Source organism: Macaca nemestrina, chromosome 1 (genome assembly GCF_043159975.1).
Source record: "Macaca nemestrina isolate mMacNem1 chromosome 1, mMacNem.hap1, whole genome shotgun sequence".
NCBI lineage: Eukaryota > Metazoa > Chordata > Mammalia > Primates > Cercopithecidae > Macaca > Macaca nemestrina.
In genome coordinates this window covers 174,060,254-174,076,728 of record NC_092125.1, presented here as the reverse complement: position 1 = coordinate 174,076,728, position 16,475 = coordinate 174,060,254, and the positions used below count along the sequence as shown (strand labels likewise).

Here is a 16,475-nt window from a genome sequence, read left to right as displayed (position 1 = left end):
GGCCAGTAATAGACTCTGCCACATTTAATCTTTACGGATCTGTACGAGAGGTCTTATTTGTCCCAGTTTTCAGATGAACACCCCAAAGACCAAGGTCACACAGCAGAGACTCTCGGCTGGAGACTGCCTGCCCCTCAGGCATCCTTTTAACAGAACTCTGAAGTCTGCAGGAGGGAGCTATTTTTCCTACCAGCCAGTTTAGAATCAAACAAAGAGCATTGGTTTTGCCTTATTAGAGAACTAATTCATAATTAGTACTATGCCCACTCCTGGAGGATTTGACAGAAATAGAAGATATGGTTCTGACTCAAGATCCACCTCACTACGTGATGTCAGAGCGACAGAGCTAAGACTGCAGTTGATGAGTATTGTGCAGACGGAGCACGCTACCTCCTCGTTAGCTCTCTCCCCTGCACCCACTCTGCCCCACCTGTTCCTCCTCCCTTGCATGATCCATAGAATAGACTAATATGTGTTTACCCACTACAGATTGTTTGGACTGTGAAAAATGCATGATATAATTTTATATCTTTGAAGGCACACAGCTCTCAGAGCCTTCAAAGCTGAAAACCAGTCTGGTCTCACTGGAGCCAGTTAGACATTTGTATACAGAAGGCCAAGTGTAGCTTCTTGTCTACAGGAGAGAGAAAATGTGGATGAACTTTTGGAAGGCTTCCAAGTTTTTTGGCTATTCTATCTCTCTTGCAAAGCAATCTGGGTACATTAACTATAAATGAATGAGAAACATATGGATTAAATTTTATCTGTGATCACATATGAGTTTCAAGAATGATAAAGGATAAGGGATTCAGGATTTAAGGAGTCCAAAATACTTTGCAAGTAATTCAGGACATTGCAGGCAACATTTGACTGCCTCCCTCTATCCAAATTTGAGGAGTGTTTGGTAGGGTGACAGACCAGCTCAGTGCCCTCCCCGCCCACTCAAACTGCTAAGCCTCAGGAGGTATCTGTGGATAGGTTTTGTGCATATCTTGTTTTGCTGAGACTGAAATAAAGAGATTGGGTTTCTAGGAAGGGCAAACTCCAAGACTCTTAACCGTTTTGAAACCCCCAAATAGAGGAGAGGAAAATTTGGTAAGCCCGATCTTTATTAACCATGTCTTGCTTACAGATAATATTAGATGTGTTTTATATCCTATTATTGCCCTTAATGTTAGTGTCATTGTCCTGTTAATGATAATGGTAGCCATGTCCTGCATATGTGTAGTGATGTAATTTACAAACAAGTACACATGACCTGTTAGTACACATTACAGATGTATTTATAGAGATGTACACTTACAACACATGCAGAGTATGTTACGACAAGCTACAATACAGGAATTACAGAGTTAAGTGAAGATGCAGCGGGAGTACCTAACTCAGCATTGTGGTAGAAGTCAGGGTTTATAGAAGGCTTTTTAGAGGAGATAACATTGAGTTCAGTGTTACACATGCTCTTTTGTTTGTTTATTTGTTTGTTTGTTTGTTTTTGAGACAGCGTCTCACCCTGTCGCCCAGGCTAGAGTGCAGTGGCACGATCTTGGCTTACTGCAACCTTTGCCTCCTGGGTTCAAGCGATTTTCCTGCCTCAGCCTCCCAAGTAGTTGGTGTTATAGGCACGTGCCACCACTCCAAGCTAATTTTTGTATTTTTAGTAGAGCCAGGGTTTCACCATGTTGGCCGGGCTGGTCTTGAAACTCCTGTCCTCCAGTGAGCTGCCGGCCTTAGTCTCCCAAAGTGCTGGGTTATGCATGTTCTTAAAAGAATATGTATAAGTGGCTGGGTGCAGTGGCTCTTGCCTGTAATCCCAGCACTTTGGGAGGCCGAGGCGGGCAGATCACTTGAGATCAGGAGTTCAAGAGCACCCCGGCCAACACTGGTGAAACCCCATCTCTACTAAAAATATAAAAATTAGCTGGGCGTGGTGGCAGGTGCCTGTAATCCCAGCTACTCAGGAGGCTGAGGCAGGAGAATCGTTTGAACCCAGGAGGCAGAGGTTGCAGTGAGCTGAGATCATGCCACTTCACTCCAGCTGGGAAATAGAGCAAGGCTCAATATATATATATATAATAACAAAAACAAAAAGAATATATATAAATTAGCCAGGGGATGGCGAGAGGGAGTGCCCTCTAATCAGAGAGAGGAGAATTTATGAACGCTAAGAGTTGAGAAAGAAAACGGCACATGGGGAATTTCAGGTTGTTCACTTAGTCTGGGGCCTCACTTGTGACGGGCTTGGTGCAATAAAAAGTGATGGGGGCAGAGGACTGGGAAATGATAACATAAGGGATTTCATGAGACAAAAAGGTAAAAGCTAAATCAGACAGTCTCATGTGTCGTGACAAGCTTCTCAAGGACTTTAGTAAGGGAAATGATAGAATTAGATTTGTGTGTTAGAAAGATCATTGTGGTGGAGGTATGAAAGATTCTCTGAGTGAGGCTTAAGAGAGTACAGGGTGGAGGACACTATTTGAGTCAGGGAAATGAGTTTAATCCAGTTTCATCACCCTCGTAATAACCCAAGCAAGAAATGATGAAGGGCTGGACTGACGTGGTGGCAATAGTTGGAAACAGGAAGACTTGTGTTTGAAAAATATTTGACAGAGCACCGTGACCTATTGTGGGACAGATGAGAGTGATGAATGATCAGGAAGTCAAGAATGGTATCCTGAGACAGAGACACATCTGACGTGTCAAAAATATAATGTGCCATCCTTCATCCCAGAGCTACAGAACAAGGCATGTGGATTAGCCATCCAGGTCAAGGGTCCCATGTGGAGCTCACGAGCAAGGCCTAAGTGTGGGGTAAAAATTATCATTGCACAAGTAGGACTGGATGAGCTGACCCTAAGAGATGTAGGGAATGAGATGAACATAGGGGAGAATCCAGGAGGGAAGAGAAAGAAGAGCCTACCAAAGAAATGAAGCTAAAAATGAGTAGAGGCTGGACCTGCACCCAGCTCTTTGGACACCAGACTTTTCCACTGTCCCAAAAAGGAGTAGAATTTAGCCATCTGTGGCTTAACATGCCTTGAGAGCATACTGTGTCCTAGGATCTTTATATATATTACCCCATCTAGGACTTAGACACAGCTCTGTGATCAATGAGATGATCCCCATCAACAGATAAGGAAACTGAGTCTCAGGTCAGCAAATGACCTAACCAGAATTACCCAAGTTTGTCCAACTGCCAAGTCTGTGCTCATGTTACTAAACCATGTGTCTGCCTTTAAGATAAGATATGACTCCTCACTATTTCATGGGAGAGGCAGACATTAACAGCTATTTACAATTCAGTCGGAGAAATGCAGAAATAAAGGTGAGTGCTGAGAGCCCCCATTCATAAACAAAATTCTCTATGCTTTTTTTTTTTTTTCTTTTGGTACCGTGTGGTGATCTAGGAGTTGGCTGGATTGTGTACAAATGGTTTTTCTCTAGTAAGACGATAGCACAGTCCATTTGGAGGGAGAGATGAGCCACCACAGAAATACCCAGTCCCACACATGCCTGTGGCTCCCCTCTAAAATTCCCAACCTGGCCGGAGGCACTCAAAACAAAACCTCCTGTTCCCTCCCAGGATGACTGGCGCCTGGTGCCTGCCTCTTGCCCCTGCCAGAGGCTTAGGCCAGCCTCGGGGTGATGGCGTTGCAGGCAGGCAGAACAAACGGAGCTGGAGCAGCTCCCCGCTCTGAGCCCAGTCATCTCTCCCAGAAGAGGTGTGAGCAGGCTTCTGGGCTTTGTCACCACAGGGAAACTCGGCTGACGGGCACATTGCCTTAGATGAAACTAAGCCAATGGCATGCACTCATTGAGCCAACTTGGGCATCGCCACAAAGAGAGGCAGGAGCACATGGAAAGAGGCTTCTAATCCCAGCTCCATCATTTCTGATGTTTATGATCCTGGGCAATTTGCTTACCCTCTTCATCCCTGTGTCTCCAGCTATAATATGGACTGACGGTGTTTGACTCTATAGACTGTCAGGGTAACTCTAAGTCTGAATGCAAATGTACACCTACAAGTCACTTGATACCTGGGTTATGTCCCAGCCCATACTGAATTCCAAGTCCCCCTAGATTGTAAACTTCAGGAGGACAGAGACTACATCACTTACTTACTGGCTGTGATGTCTGTCTTTCTACATCTTTTCATGTTTAAAACAGTAGTTTGAACTCAGTGTGTATCCAATAAATATTTACTGAATACTTAATCAGCTAATGTAAGATGTTTTACACAGTAGCCATTAAATACAACTCATGAAGTTGACAGAAAAACCCACAATAATCTTGGCCACAGGTTATGGAGCACAGCAAGTACTAAGGGTACTACCAACAGAACAAAGTGAGGACTTCAAGAAGCCCCAGGATTTAGCCCAAGACAATCCCATGAAGCCCAGGCCATATGAGGGCAGAGTCTATGTTGAAATAGCTAGCTAAAGAGTTCTGATTGACCAGCTGGGCTGGAATGACTCAACTTCATGAAATCTTAGAAAACCCCAAAGACGAAAGAGATATTAAACATTTCTAGTTTAATCCATTGATTTTATAGCTGAGGAGAGCTAGTTATAGAGAGGGAAATAAGTTGGTGGTTCATAATTTCAATCCTGAAAGCCTTCCTCTTCTATTTACTAGCTATTTGACCTCCTGCAGCTTCTATTTCCTCATCTGTGAAGTAAGTATAATAGGACCTCTCTCATTGGGTTGTCATGAGTATTAAATGTGATAATATAGGTGAAGAGCCTAGAAGAGTCTGTAGCATATGATAAATACAAATAACTCTTAGCAATGACTATTTTATTATTTCTATATGATTTATTATTATAATTATTAACTGATTTAAAGGCTCTTTTCAATGGTTTTTTTCCCAACCATAATTGTTTTAAAATTGGATTTTTGAGATCAGTAGGATCTGTGGATGCAAAACTATACCCATCCTTCAAACCACGTGATCTTTTATTTAAAGTAAAATGCAGAACTTTATATGGAGCTCCCTGAAATCAAAATGTGTGCACAGCTTCGTGACTCTTAGCCTTGTCTACATAGCTGTTTCTGCCTGGGCTGCCCTTCCTCTTTGCCCAAGCAAGTATGTCCTCCTCGTTCAAGGCCTTGCTTCAAGGTGGCCACCTCTGTGAAATGCTCACTCTTTTCCCAGGCAGTGAGTTATTCCTTCCTTCGGGCTCGTACTGCACTCCTCTGTTACCTTTTTATAGCGCTTGCCATGTTTTGTTGTTATTTTTTTATTTCTACCTCGCTGCCCTGTCGGATTAGGAACTCCTTGAGGAAAGGAACCATGCCACTTTATTATTATTAGTAGTAGTAGTAGTAATAGTAGTAGTAATATTTTGCCTTATTTTTATAGCCTTATTGAGCTCAGTGTCTGACATACAGTATGCAACCAAATGTTTCTATTTGTTGTTTTTGAAGTTTTTATAATGATATTTGTATCAGACACAAAGAGTACACCAAATGTCTAAGTACAGTTTAAACAAAATACCAAAATGAACACCAGTATTCCCACCACCAAGCCTATGAAAAAGAGTACTACCAATACCTTTTAAGTATAAGTTTTTAACTATATAAGTAAATAAATGTTACCTGTTTTCTTAATTTTGCTTAGTGTTCTAGCTCTTTGAGGTAATTTCAAATCTTAATTTGAACACATCCTGTAATAAGCTATTTTTCCAAGTGTTAGCATCTGAAAATATAAGCTTTTCTTCTATATCATCTTCTACTCCATTATTAAGCATGTTGACTAAACTAAGACCAAGGACAAATCTAGAGACCCCCTTACATAGTTGTGATTACTGTTGCCTGTGGCTGTTCAGCCAGTCACCTGACTATTCCATCGTACAAGCCTCATTTCAAGGAGAGCTAACATTTATTTGGCGTTTAACATATAATAAACCATTTATATGTGACAGCTTAATCTTTACAAAAGTCTTCCAGCATTCATGCATTCCTCCCATTTTGGAGTTGAGGAAACTGAGGCTCAGAAAGGCTACCTTACTTAAGATCACCTGGCTGAGAATTGGGCAGAGTCAGGACTAGAATCACGATGGGCCTTTGTCCCGACCCATACTTTCTCTTCTGTTGTTCACTGGTGTATCAGGGAACACCTAACGAAAACTTTTTAGAAATGAAGATTCCCCAACCCACTTGTCATCAAGGCCAGAAGGTTATGTTCACTTTGAGTAAGTCTGTGTTGGCTCTAATGGCCCTTGCTTTCTGCTCTTCAAAACAGATGAAAGACTCAAGGAAGTAATGGTAGCCTAAAATTAAGACTATAATTTGGCAGAGACAAATATAGAGCCTGATGCCTGACAGCTTTCAGTTTTTGTAATACTGGGCATATTATTTAGCTCTCTGCCTCAGTTTACATATCTGTACAATAGGAATAATAGAATTTTCCCTTAGAATTACTGTGAAGATTAAGTGATTTAATACCTGTAATATGCTTAGAATCAGGCCTTTACTAAGTACACAGTAAGTCTCAGCTATTGTTGTTTCTGCCAACAGTGCTGTTATTACTGGGAAGTCAGTGTCCTGCATGGACACCTGTCATCAATGTGGTATGATGAGCTCCCCTTCTTTAGGGTCATGGAGCAGCCTCCAGGCCAAGACAGCCATCAGCATGGAAGGAGCTTTCACAAAAACATTTTTAAATATTTAGGTTTGTGGCAAAAGATTAAACGACACATAAATACACAAGTGTGCATTCTTTTTCTCCCTCCCAAAACAAACCAGGAATTCCTAGATTCTTCTAAGAACACAGGATTTGAAAGTGACTAGAAGTACTCTTTGTTTCCTTGCTTTACACAGGATGTCTGAGGAGAAGCATATGCTATTCCAGATGAGTGGCCACAAACAGAGGTCAACTCAAAACTTTCTCTCTGGACAGAGCCAAGCAAAATCATCCTCTGACATTTCGGAACAGCAAAGCCACAATCTTCTAATGAAGTCTTGCTGCAGCTGATGCAGTAACATCCCCAAATTGTGGGGCAGGGGATGGGAAGAAGGGAAGTGACGTGTATCCTTCCTAAGCAATTTATGCATACAAGTAAAGAGCATTATCATAGAGTTTGAGGTCAACATCTGCCTCAGTTCAAATCCCATTGTGGCCGTCCGTGTACTAACCATGGACAACTTACACAACCTCTCGGGGATTAATCTCTCAAATGGGGCCAGGAGTTCTGGAAGCAGGGGTGTGCAGGACACAGAATGAGATGATTTGGCTTTGGCTCTACCTGTACAACCCCTGGGTCCTAAGTGGTAATGAATATGAACTGCCTCACTCACCTCAAAGAAGCTCTGGGAATATGAACTGCCTCACTCACCTCAAAGAAGCTCTGGGACTTAGGAAAGAAATTTCTAGAATTGGCACCTGATAAAATTTTCACTAGGCAAATAAAGGCAGAGTGGTGAAAATAAGTACCAGTTAGTATGCGCTCCTTGTGGCTGGAACATTCGCCATAGCTCACTCATACATTCTTTCTCTCGCGCGCGTACACACCACACACTCAAACTCACCCACCTGAATAATTTCCATGCATATTTTAAATCTTAATTCATATACAGTTTCCTCAGAGAAGCATTCCCTGTCACCTAGACTGAATTAGGTACCTCGCTTGTGTGTTCTCTTAATACCTTTTGGCTTTCCCTCATTGATTCTCACAGTTGGTAATTATATATTTGTGTAATGATCTGATTAATGTTCGTCCTTACTTTTCTTATGAAAGCCTGTCTTTTTTCTCCCTGAGGTTATTCTTTCTATTTTGACGTTAAAATGTCCCTTTTGAAAAATTGTCCTTATTTGACAAAATTTAAAGTTGACAATGTTATGCTGCTTTTGTTTTTTGCCTTCCTTCACCCCCTTCCCATTCTGGGGTTGGAAATCCTACTGATTCGAGGAATCTCTGGTTTGGTAAAGAGATAACCAGGGTAGCTGAGGTCAAGACAATTAAATAAGGTCTGTCCCCATGCTACAATGCTGGTAATCACATCTGTATCCTCTGGGCCTAGCACATTACCAAGCACGTAGTAAGGGCTGAGTAAATATTTGTGAAATATATAAATGAATAGATTCTCTGCCCAGCCTCAAGACCTGCTGGAATACAACTTGTATGCCTAACTCCCTTGTCTTCCCTACCCTCTAGCTAAATATTTCTGTGACCATAAATGTGACTTCAGCATTCCTTACTGCTGAATAGATGAGAAGCATGTACCACTGCAGATGAGTGAACACATGGTCTATCCCCACCTGTTCTAGTTCATCTGTTTACATGCTTTCCTTACAGTTGAAGGGACTGCTATGGTCTGCTAAAAAAAAAAAAAAAAAAAAAAAAAAAAGGCACTATCTTGATTACTGAGAGTACCTGAGAGCACCTCTCTTACCCACATGGCTTTGTTCTGGCTCTTCCCTCTACCTGGAATGCCTGTTTTACTTTAGCAAAATCCTACTAGTCTTTTCAAACTTAGCTTGTGTTCCTTTCTTTTAAGAAGCCACCTCTGTACCATTCCACTTGTCAAAAATAAAATGAGAACAAGTTGGGGAAAATTTGAAAGTTTACTATCTTACAAAAAGTACAGATTGCCATCAGCAAGACTTCAAGTGGTAAGAAGCTCACCTTATGGCAGTTACAGTGCAGTTTATGAAACATTAAGGAGAAAGTATTTTGACCTTTTTTTAGTCATTGGCTGTTATGTGTTAACATTTTTTTTTTCAGGGCAAACAGGACTGTTTAAACTGATTTGTCTACAGCTGATTGATTTAATTTTCCTGAATCATGCTGACAAGGACCTAAAGCTTACGTTTTAATTTCGTCAAATCATGCTGACAGGGGGATAAAGCTTATGTTTTATGCCTTGTTTATAATGAGAGCTAGCAACTCAGGGAAATCAGAATGACTTAAGTTTTACTACTTGATTCTGGGAAGTTGGCCTTGGGGTATATATCTAAATGGTGGCCTCTATCTTTGTATAATCTTTAGCATATTCCTCACCTCTTGTGCCCATCCACAATATTTTGTATTTTGTCTTTACCATCTCATGAACCACACTATATTCTATTTGTCTATATATTTGTATAGCTCCTCCACTAGATGAGAGCTTCTTGAAAGTAAGAACTCTGATTCATCTTTGTTTCCCCAGCACCCAATAGGGGGACGGGATTGCTAGTAGGTAGCAGTACATGTTTGTAAAAGGAAAGAAATATATCAGTTATTATTGTCCCCCAAATGCTAAGTTACAGACAAATACAAAACCTTAGTGACAAAGAACAGTAGACATTTATTTTTGCTCACTAGTTTGTTGGTTGACTAGGTGAGTCTGATGATCTGGGCTGGTCAATGCTGGTTACCTAGGAATATTTGCTGGTGTTGCCTGGGTTCTTTCATATATCTGGGAAATCACCTGAGACAACTGAACAGACTCAGCTCTGTTGCACATCTCCTGTCACCCAGCAGCCTTGTCAGGGCATGTTCTTGTGGCCAAGTTTGAGGAGCGAAAGACAGAACAGAAGCACACAGCCCTTTTGAGACCTAGGCTTGGAAAACTGGCCCAGTCTCACATCTGCCTCATTCTCTTGGCAAAACAAGTCACAAGACGGGTGTAGATTGAAGGGGCAGGGAGATAGACCCACATCTCAGTGTGAGGAGCTGCAAAGTCTCATTGCAAAGGGTGTTGACACAGGAAGGGTGGAGAATGGGGACCACCTTTGCAATCTCTGCCATAATGAGGGAGCCAACAGGGAAACACCTTATCAGTTTCTTTCCAAAATGATCATTTTTATTACCTTGACATTTAAATGAGTTTATCAGGAATGTTTCTAAAAAGAAAAAGGAGTCATGGCCTTTCTTGGGAGAGAGTGACTTCCCCACCATAAAAGGCATTCAGTAAGATGCTGAATTCCATGGTCATAGAAATTTTAGGAGGAGAACCCTTCCTCTACCCCTGAGAGTCAGTGTGTTCACATATTTTCCATCTTTCTTTCCAGATCAGCAAAGACCCGATTTTTGTACCAGGCGTCTGGGGGCCTTATTTCTCAGCCATGGTACCTGGGTTCTGGCTGAATGAAGGTGGTCAGAGTGTTACTGGAAAATTGGTAAGTTGACACTTTCTCAATAGAGTCATGGATGTTTTTATGTCATTGACTAGTCCATTTTGTCACATGACCCATATACCCAGTATCTGGAGGATTTGCAGACCCCTGAATCGGGGTTTACTTTCTCTTAGTGCACAGCTTAACATGTCGTACTCGTGCAGCTTGTGTTGCTCAAGGAAGAAGTGTTACAGCAGGCAGTGATGACCAGCCCTTCATCTCACCTGATCTTCCTTTACTTCAATCCATTTTTCTCGGAGTGATGAGAGCGGTATTCTACTCCATGAAAATGACATGTTACTCCCCAGCCCAAATCCTTCAGTTTTCCTCATAGCCGCTTGAGACATGGCTCAGATAATTTTCTGGCTACATTATACAGTTCATGGTCTATCCCCTCCAGTCCCACACATGTGCCTGTTATTTACACTAGATTGCCCTCCTCACAGCTTCTCCATTCCTCCTGTCATTGCACTTCTCTATCCCTTTATACAGGCTACTTTCCCTGCTTGGGGAGTTCTTTACCATCTCAATAATTTTACTTGTCCTTTAAGATCCAACTCCAGCTCTTAGCACACTCTGTTATTCTTATTAGTCACTAATCCCCTTTTCAAGAACACTCTGAGCCCCTTAAAGACAAGGGCCATGTGGGACACAGTGGCTCATGCCTGTAATCCCAGCACTTTGGGAGGCTGGGGCGGGCAGATCACCTGAGGTCTGAAGTTCAAGGCCAGCCTGGCCAACATGTTGAAACCCCATCTCTACTAAAAATACAAAAATTAGCCGGGCTTGATGGTGGGCACCTATAATCTCAGCTATTCAGATACTCTCCTAAGACAGAAGAATCACTTTGAATCTGGGAGGCACAGGTTACAGTGAGCTGAGATCACACCACTGCACTCCAGCCTGGGCGACAAGAGCAAAACTCCATCTCAAAAAACAAAAACTCCACAAAATAAAGACAAGTTCTCTTTGTATCCAGCTCAGTGCCAGGTTCATAGAAGGTACTTAATACAAACTTGTTGAATTATTAAGGCTGTCCAATAGGGGAGACAGAAGATTCATAAAAGTGAGATGAGTGCAGTAACAGAAGTACATGGGACAGAGTTGGCACAAACCTAGTTTAGGAAACTCTACAGGGGAGAAGGCATTTGTGCTGAGCCCTAAGAGATAAATAAGGACAAACCAGGCAAAGAAGGGTACAGATAGTCACATTGGTAGGAAACTTCTATGGGAAGAAAGACGTGGAAGTGAAAAATAACAAGGCTAATTTGAGGGTAATGGCAAATAGTCCAGAAGTTCAGCTGTGGCACAAACTATTCTTAGAAGAATGGCTTACAGTAAAAGTTAGAGAGCAGGGCAGAGACCACATCTCTGTAAAACATGCTAAGGAATTGAACTTCGTCTAGCAGACCACGGGGGAACCAGTGAAAGGTTAGAAGAGTATGTGGACATATTCATATCTCAGTCATAAAAATCTCTGCTTAGAAGCCATGAGGATAAAGGCCTGAGGACACATAACCAGAGTCAGGGAGTTTAGTTTTAGTAAATTAGTCAACAGACAAAAAGCCACAAGGACTTGAATGAGGACAGTAATAATGATGACTGGGAATTGAGGTCAAGAGATTGGCAGGCTTCTGAGAGATCAAATGTGGAATACAGAGAAAGTGAGACCTAGGCTCAGTTACACACACTCACATTTACTGTTAAATTGAAAATATCTGCTTATGTTATGATCTAATTTGCCTACCAAATCTTCTAAATGTTCAGCCAATTAAAAATGATCTTATCCAAAGCTGGATGTGCATGCAAATAACTGTTAGTTTACATTTCTTAGTATAATGCTATTTTATACATGACTGCCTCAAATTCTCTTTCAAAGTAAATGGAAGCATAGGTGGGTAGATGGATTCAAAGAGCATGTTCTGTGCGATACTGTTGTGCCAGGCTACAGAAATGAATTAAATGAATTGGACCTCATCAGTCCCTGGTTTTAAGGAGCTCATACTTGGATGGGGAATCCCTGAGTATGAAATAAATCATGTTTGATTGGTCTCAGTAACCAATGCTAGAAAAGTTGAGAAGGAAGGCATCATCTATGGCTGCAGTACAGTAGAAATGCAGACCACTTTATATTCTCCTATTTAAACTTGTGCGATGTACTTAGACAACTTATTTTATTTTACTTTAAGTTCCAGGATACAAGTGCAGAACCTGCAGGTTTGTTACATAGGAATATGTGTGCCATGGTGGTTTTCTGCACGCGTCAACCCATCATCTATGTTTTAAGCCCTCCATGCATTAGCTATGTGTCCTGAAGCTCTTTCTCCCCTTGCCCCCGACCCCCTGACTGACCCCAGTATGTGTTGTCCCCCTCTCTGTCCATGTGTTCTCATTGTTCAACTCCCATTTATGAGTGAGAACATGCAGTGTTTTGTTTTCTGTTCCTGTGTTAGTTTGCTGAGGATGTTGGCTTCCTGCTTCATCTGTGTCCCTGCAAAGGACATGATCTCATTCCTTTTTATGGCTGCATAGTATTCCATTGTGTGTATGTGCCACATTTTCTTTATCTAGTCTATCACTGATGGGTATTTGGGTTGGTTCCATGTCTTTGCTATTGTAAATAGTGCTACAGAGTTCCAAGATGGCCAAATGGGAACAGCTTCAGTCTACGGCTCCCAGCGTGAGTGACACAGAAGACGGGTGATTTCTGCATTTCCCACTGAGGTACCAGGTTCATCTCACTGGGGCTTGTCAGACAGTGGGTGCACCCAGGAAGCACAAGGGGTAAGGGATTTCCCTGTCCTAGCCAAGGAAAGCCATGACAGACGGTACCTGGAAAATCGGGACACTGCCACCCTAATATTGCACTTTTCCAGCGGTCTTAGCACACGGCACACCAGGAGATTATATCCCACTCCTGGCTTGGAGGGTCCCACGCCCACAGAGTGGGCTCACTGCTAGCACAGCAGTCTGAGAGCCAACTGCAAGGTGGCAGCGAGGCTGGGGGAGGGGCATCCATCATTGCTGAGTCTTGAGTAGGTAAACAAAACAGCTGAGAAACTCGAACTTGGTGGAGCCCACCGCAGCTCAAGGAGGCCTGCCTACCTCTGTAGACTCCACCTCTGGGGGCAGGGCATAGCTGAACAAAAGGCAGCAGAAACTTCTGTAGACTTAAACATCCCTGTCTGACAGCTTTTTTTTTTTTTTTTTTTTTGAGACGGAGTCTGGCTGTGTCTCCCAGGCTGGAGTGCAGTGGCGTGATCTCGGCTCACTGCAAGCTCCGCCTCCCGGGTTCACGCCATTCTCCCGCCTCAGCCTCCCAAGTAGCTGAGACTACAGGCGCCCGCCACCACGCCCGGCTAGTTTTTTTTTTTTTTTTTTTTTTGTATTTTTAGTAGAGACGGGGTTTCACCATGTTAGCCAGGATAGTCTCGATCTCCTGACCTCGTGATCCACCCGCCTCGGCCTCCCAAAGTGCTGGGATAACAGGCTTGAGCCACCGCGCCCGGCCTGTCTGACAGCTTTGAAGAGAGTAGTGGTTCTCCCAGCATGGAGTTTGAGATCTGAGAACAGACAGACTGCCTCTTCAAGTGGGTCCCTGACCCCTGAGTAGCCTAACTTGGAGACACCTCCCAGTAGGGGCCAACTGACACCTCATACAGCCACGTGCCCCTCTGAGATGAAGCTTCCAGAGGAAGGATCTGGCAGCAACATTTCTGCAATACTTGCTGTTCTGCAGCCTCCACTGGTGATACTCAGGGTCTGGAGTGGACCTCCAGCGAACTCCAACAGACCTGCAGCTGAGGGTCCTGACTGTTAGAAGGAAAACTAACAAGCAGAAAGGACATCCACAACAAAACCCAATCTGTACATCACCGTCATCAAAGACCAAAGGTAGATAAAACCACAAAGATGGGGAGAAACCAGAGCAGAAAAGCTGAAAATTCTAAAAATCAGAGCGCCTCTTCTCCTCCAAAGGAACACAGCTCCTCGCCAGTAACAGAACAAAGCCAGACAGAGAATAACTTTGACGAGTTGAGAGAAGAAGGCTTCAGACGATTGTTAATAAAAGACTTCTCCGAGCTAAAGGAGGATGTTCAAACCCATCGAAAAGAAGCTAAAACTTTGAAAAAAGATTCGGCAAATGGCTAACTAGAATACACAGTGCAGAGAAGACTTTAAATGACCTGATGGAGCTGAAAATGATGGCACAAGAACTATGTGATGCATGCGCAAGCTTCAGTAGCCAATTCAATCAAGTGGAAGAAAGGGTACCAGTGATTGAAGATCAAATGAATGAAATGAAGCCAGAAGAGAAATTTAGAGAAAAAAGAGTAAAAAGAAATGAACAAAGCCTCCAAAAAATATGGGACTATGTGAAAAGACCAAATCTACATCTGATTGGTGTACCTGAAAGTGACGGGGAGAATGGAACCACTTAGAAAACACTCTTCAGGGTATTATCCAGGAGAACTTCCCCAACCTAGCAAGGCAGGCCAACATTCAAATTCAGGAAATACAGAGACACCACAAAGATACTCCTCGAGAAGAGCAACCCCAAGAGACATAATTGTCAGATTCACCAAAGTTGAAATGATGGAAAAAATATTAAGGGCAGCCAGAGAGAAAGGTCAGATTACCCACAAAGGGAAGCCCACCAGACTAACAGCGGATCTCTCGGCAGAAATGCTACCAGCCAGAAGACAGTAGGGACCAATATTCAACATTTTTAAAGAAAATACTTTTCAACCCAGAATTTCATATCCAGCCAAACTAAGCTTCATAAGTGAAGGAGAAATAAAGTCCTTTACAGACAAGCAAATGTTGAGAGATTTTGTCACCATCAGGCCTGCCTTACAAGAGCTCCTGAAGGAAGCACCAGATGTGGAAAGGAACAACCTGTACCAGCCACTGCAAAAACATGCTAAATTGTAAAGACAATCGATTCTAGTAACAAACTACATCAACTAACGAGCAAAATAACCAGCTAACATCGTAATGACAGGATCAAATTCACACATAACAATATTAACCTTAAATGTAAATTGGCTAAATACTCCAATTAAAAGACACAGACTGGCAAATTGGATAAAGAGTCAAGACCCATCAGTGTGCTGTATTCCAGAGACCCATCTCACATGCAGAGACACACATAGGCTCAAAATAAAGGGATGGAGGAAGATCTAGCAAGCAAATGGAAAACAAAAAAAAGCAGGGGTTGCCATCCTAGTCTCTGATAAAACAGACTTTAAACCAACAAAGATCAAACGAGACATAGAAGGTCATTACATAATGGTAAAGGGATCAATTCAACAAGAAGAGTTAACTCTCCTAAATATACTGCACCCAATACAGGAGCACTCAGTTTCATAAAGCAAGTCCTTAGAGACCTACAAAGAGACTTAGACTCCCACACAATAATAATGGGAGACTTTAACTCCCCACTGTCCACATTAGACAGATCAATGTGACAGAAAGTTAACAAGGATATCCAGGAATTGAATGCAGCTCTGCACCAAGTGGACCTAATAGACATCTACAGAACTCTCCACCCCAAATAAACAAATATACATTCTTCTCAGCACCACATCACACTTATTCCAAAGTTGACCACATAGTTGGAAGTAAAGCACTCCTCAGCAAATGTAAAAGAACAGAAATTATAACAAACTGTCTCTCAGACCACAGTACAATCAAACTAGAACTCAGGATTAAGAAACTCACTCAAAACCACTCAACTACATGGAAACTGAACAACCTGCTCCTGAATGACTACTGGGTACATAATGAAATGAAGGCAGAAATAAAGATGTTTTTTGAACTAGTGAGAACAAAGACACAACACAACAATCTCTGGGACACATTTAAAGCAGCATGTAGAGGGAAATGTAACACACTAAATGCCCACAAGAGAAACCAGGAAAGATCTAAAATTGACACCCTAGCATCACTTTTAAAAGAACTAGAGAAGAAAAAGCAAACACATTCAAAAGCTAGCAGAAGGCAAGAAACAACTAACATCAGAGGAGAACTGAAGGAGATAGAGATACAACAAATCAATGTATCCAGGAGCTGGTTTTTTGAAAAGATCAACAAAATTGATAGACCACTAGCAGGACTAATAAAGAAGAAAAGAGAGAAGAATCAAAGAGATGCAATAAAAAATGATAAAGGGGATATCACCACCGATCCCACAGAAATACAAACTACCATCAGAGAATACTATAAACACCTCTACACAAATAAATTAGAAAATCTAGAAGAAATAGATAAATTCCTGGACACATACACCCTCCTAAGACTAAACCAGGAAGAAGTTGAATCCCTGAATAGATCAAGAACAGGCTCTGAAATTGAGGCAATAATTAATAGCCTACCA

At 42.2% G+C, this 16,475-nt stretch overlaps 1 protein-coding gene across 18 annotated transcripts in view; it reads left to right on the top strand.

Annotated features, from left to right (window-relative positions):
- The window catches only part of LOC105495149 (FGGY carbohydrate kinase domain containing), a 440,526-nt gene that overhangs the window by 274,505 nt on the left and 149,546 nt on the right, over positions 1–16,475 (top strand). For all 18 annotated transcript variants that reach the window (XM_071092359.1, XM_011764399.2, XM_071092363.1 and 15 more), the window contains one exon: positions 9,992–10,099. In XM_071092359.1, the coding sequence (XP_070948460.1) occupies positions 9,992–10,099 (108 nt within the window). The remainder of the gene's footprint in view (positions 1–9,991; positions 10,100–16,475) is intronic.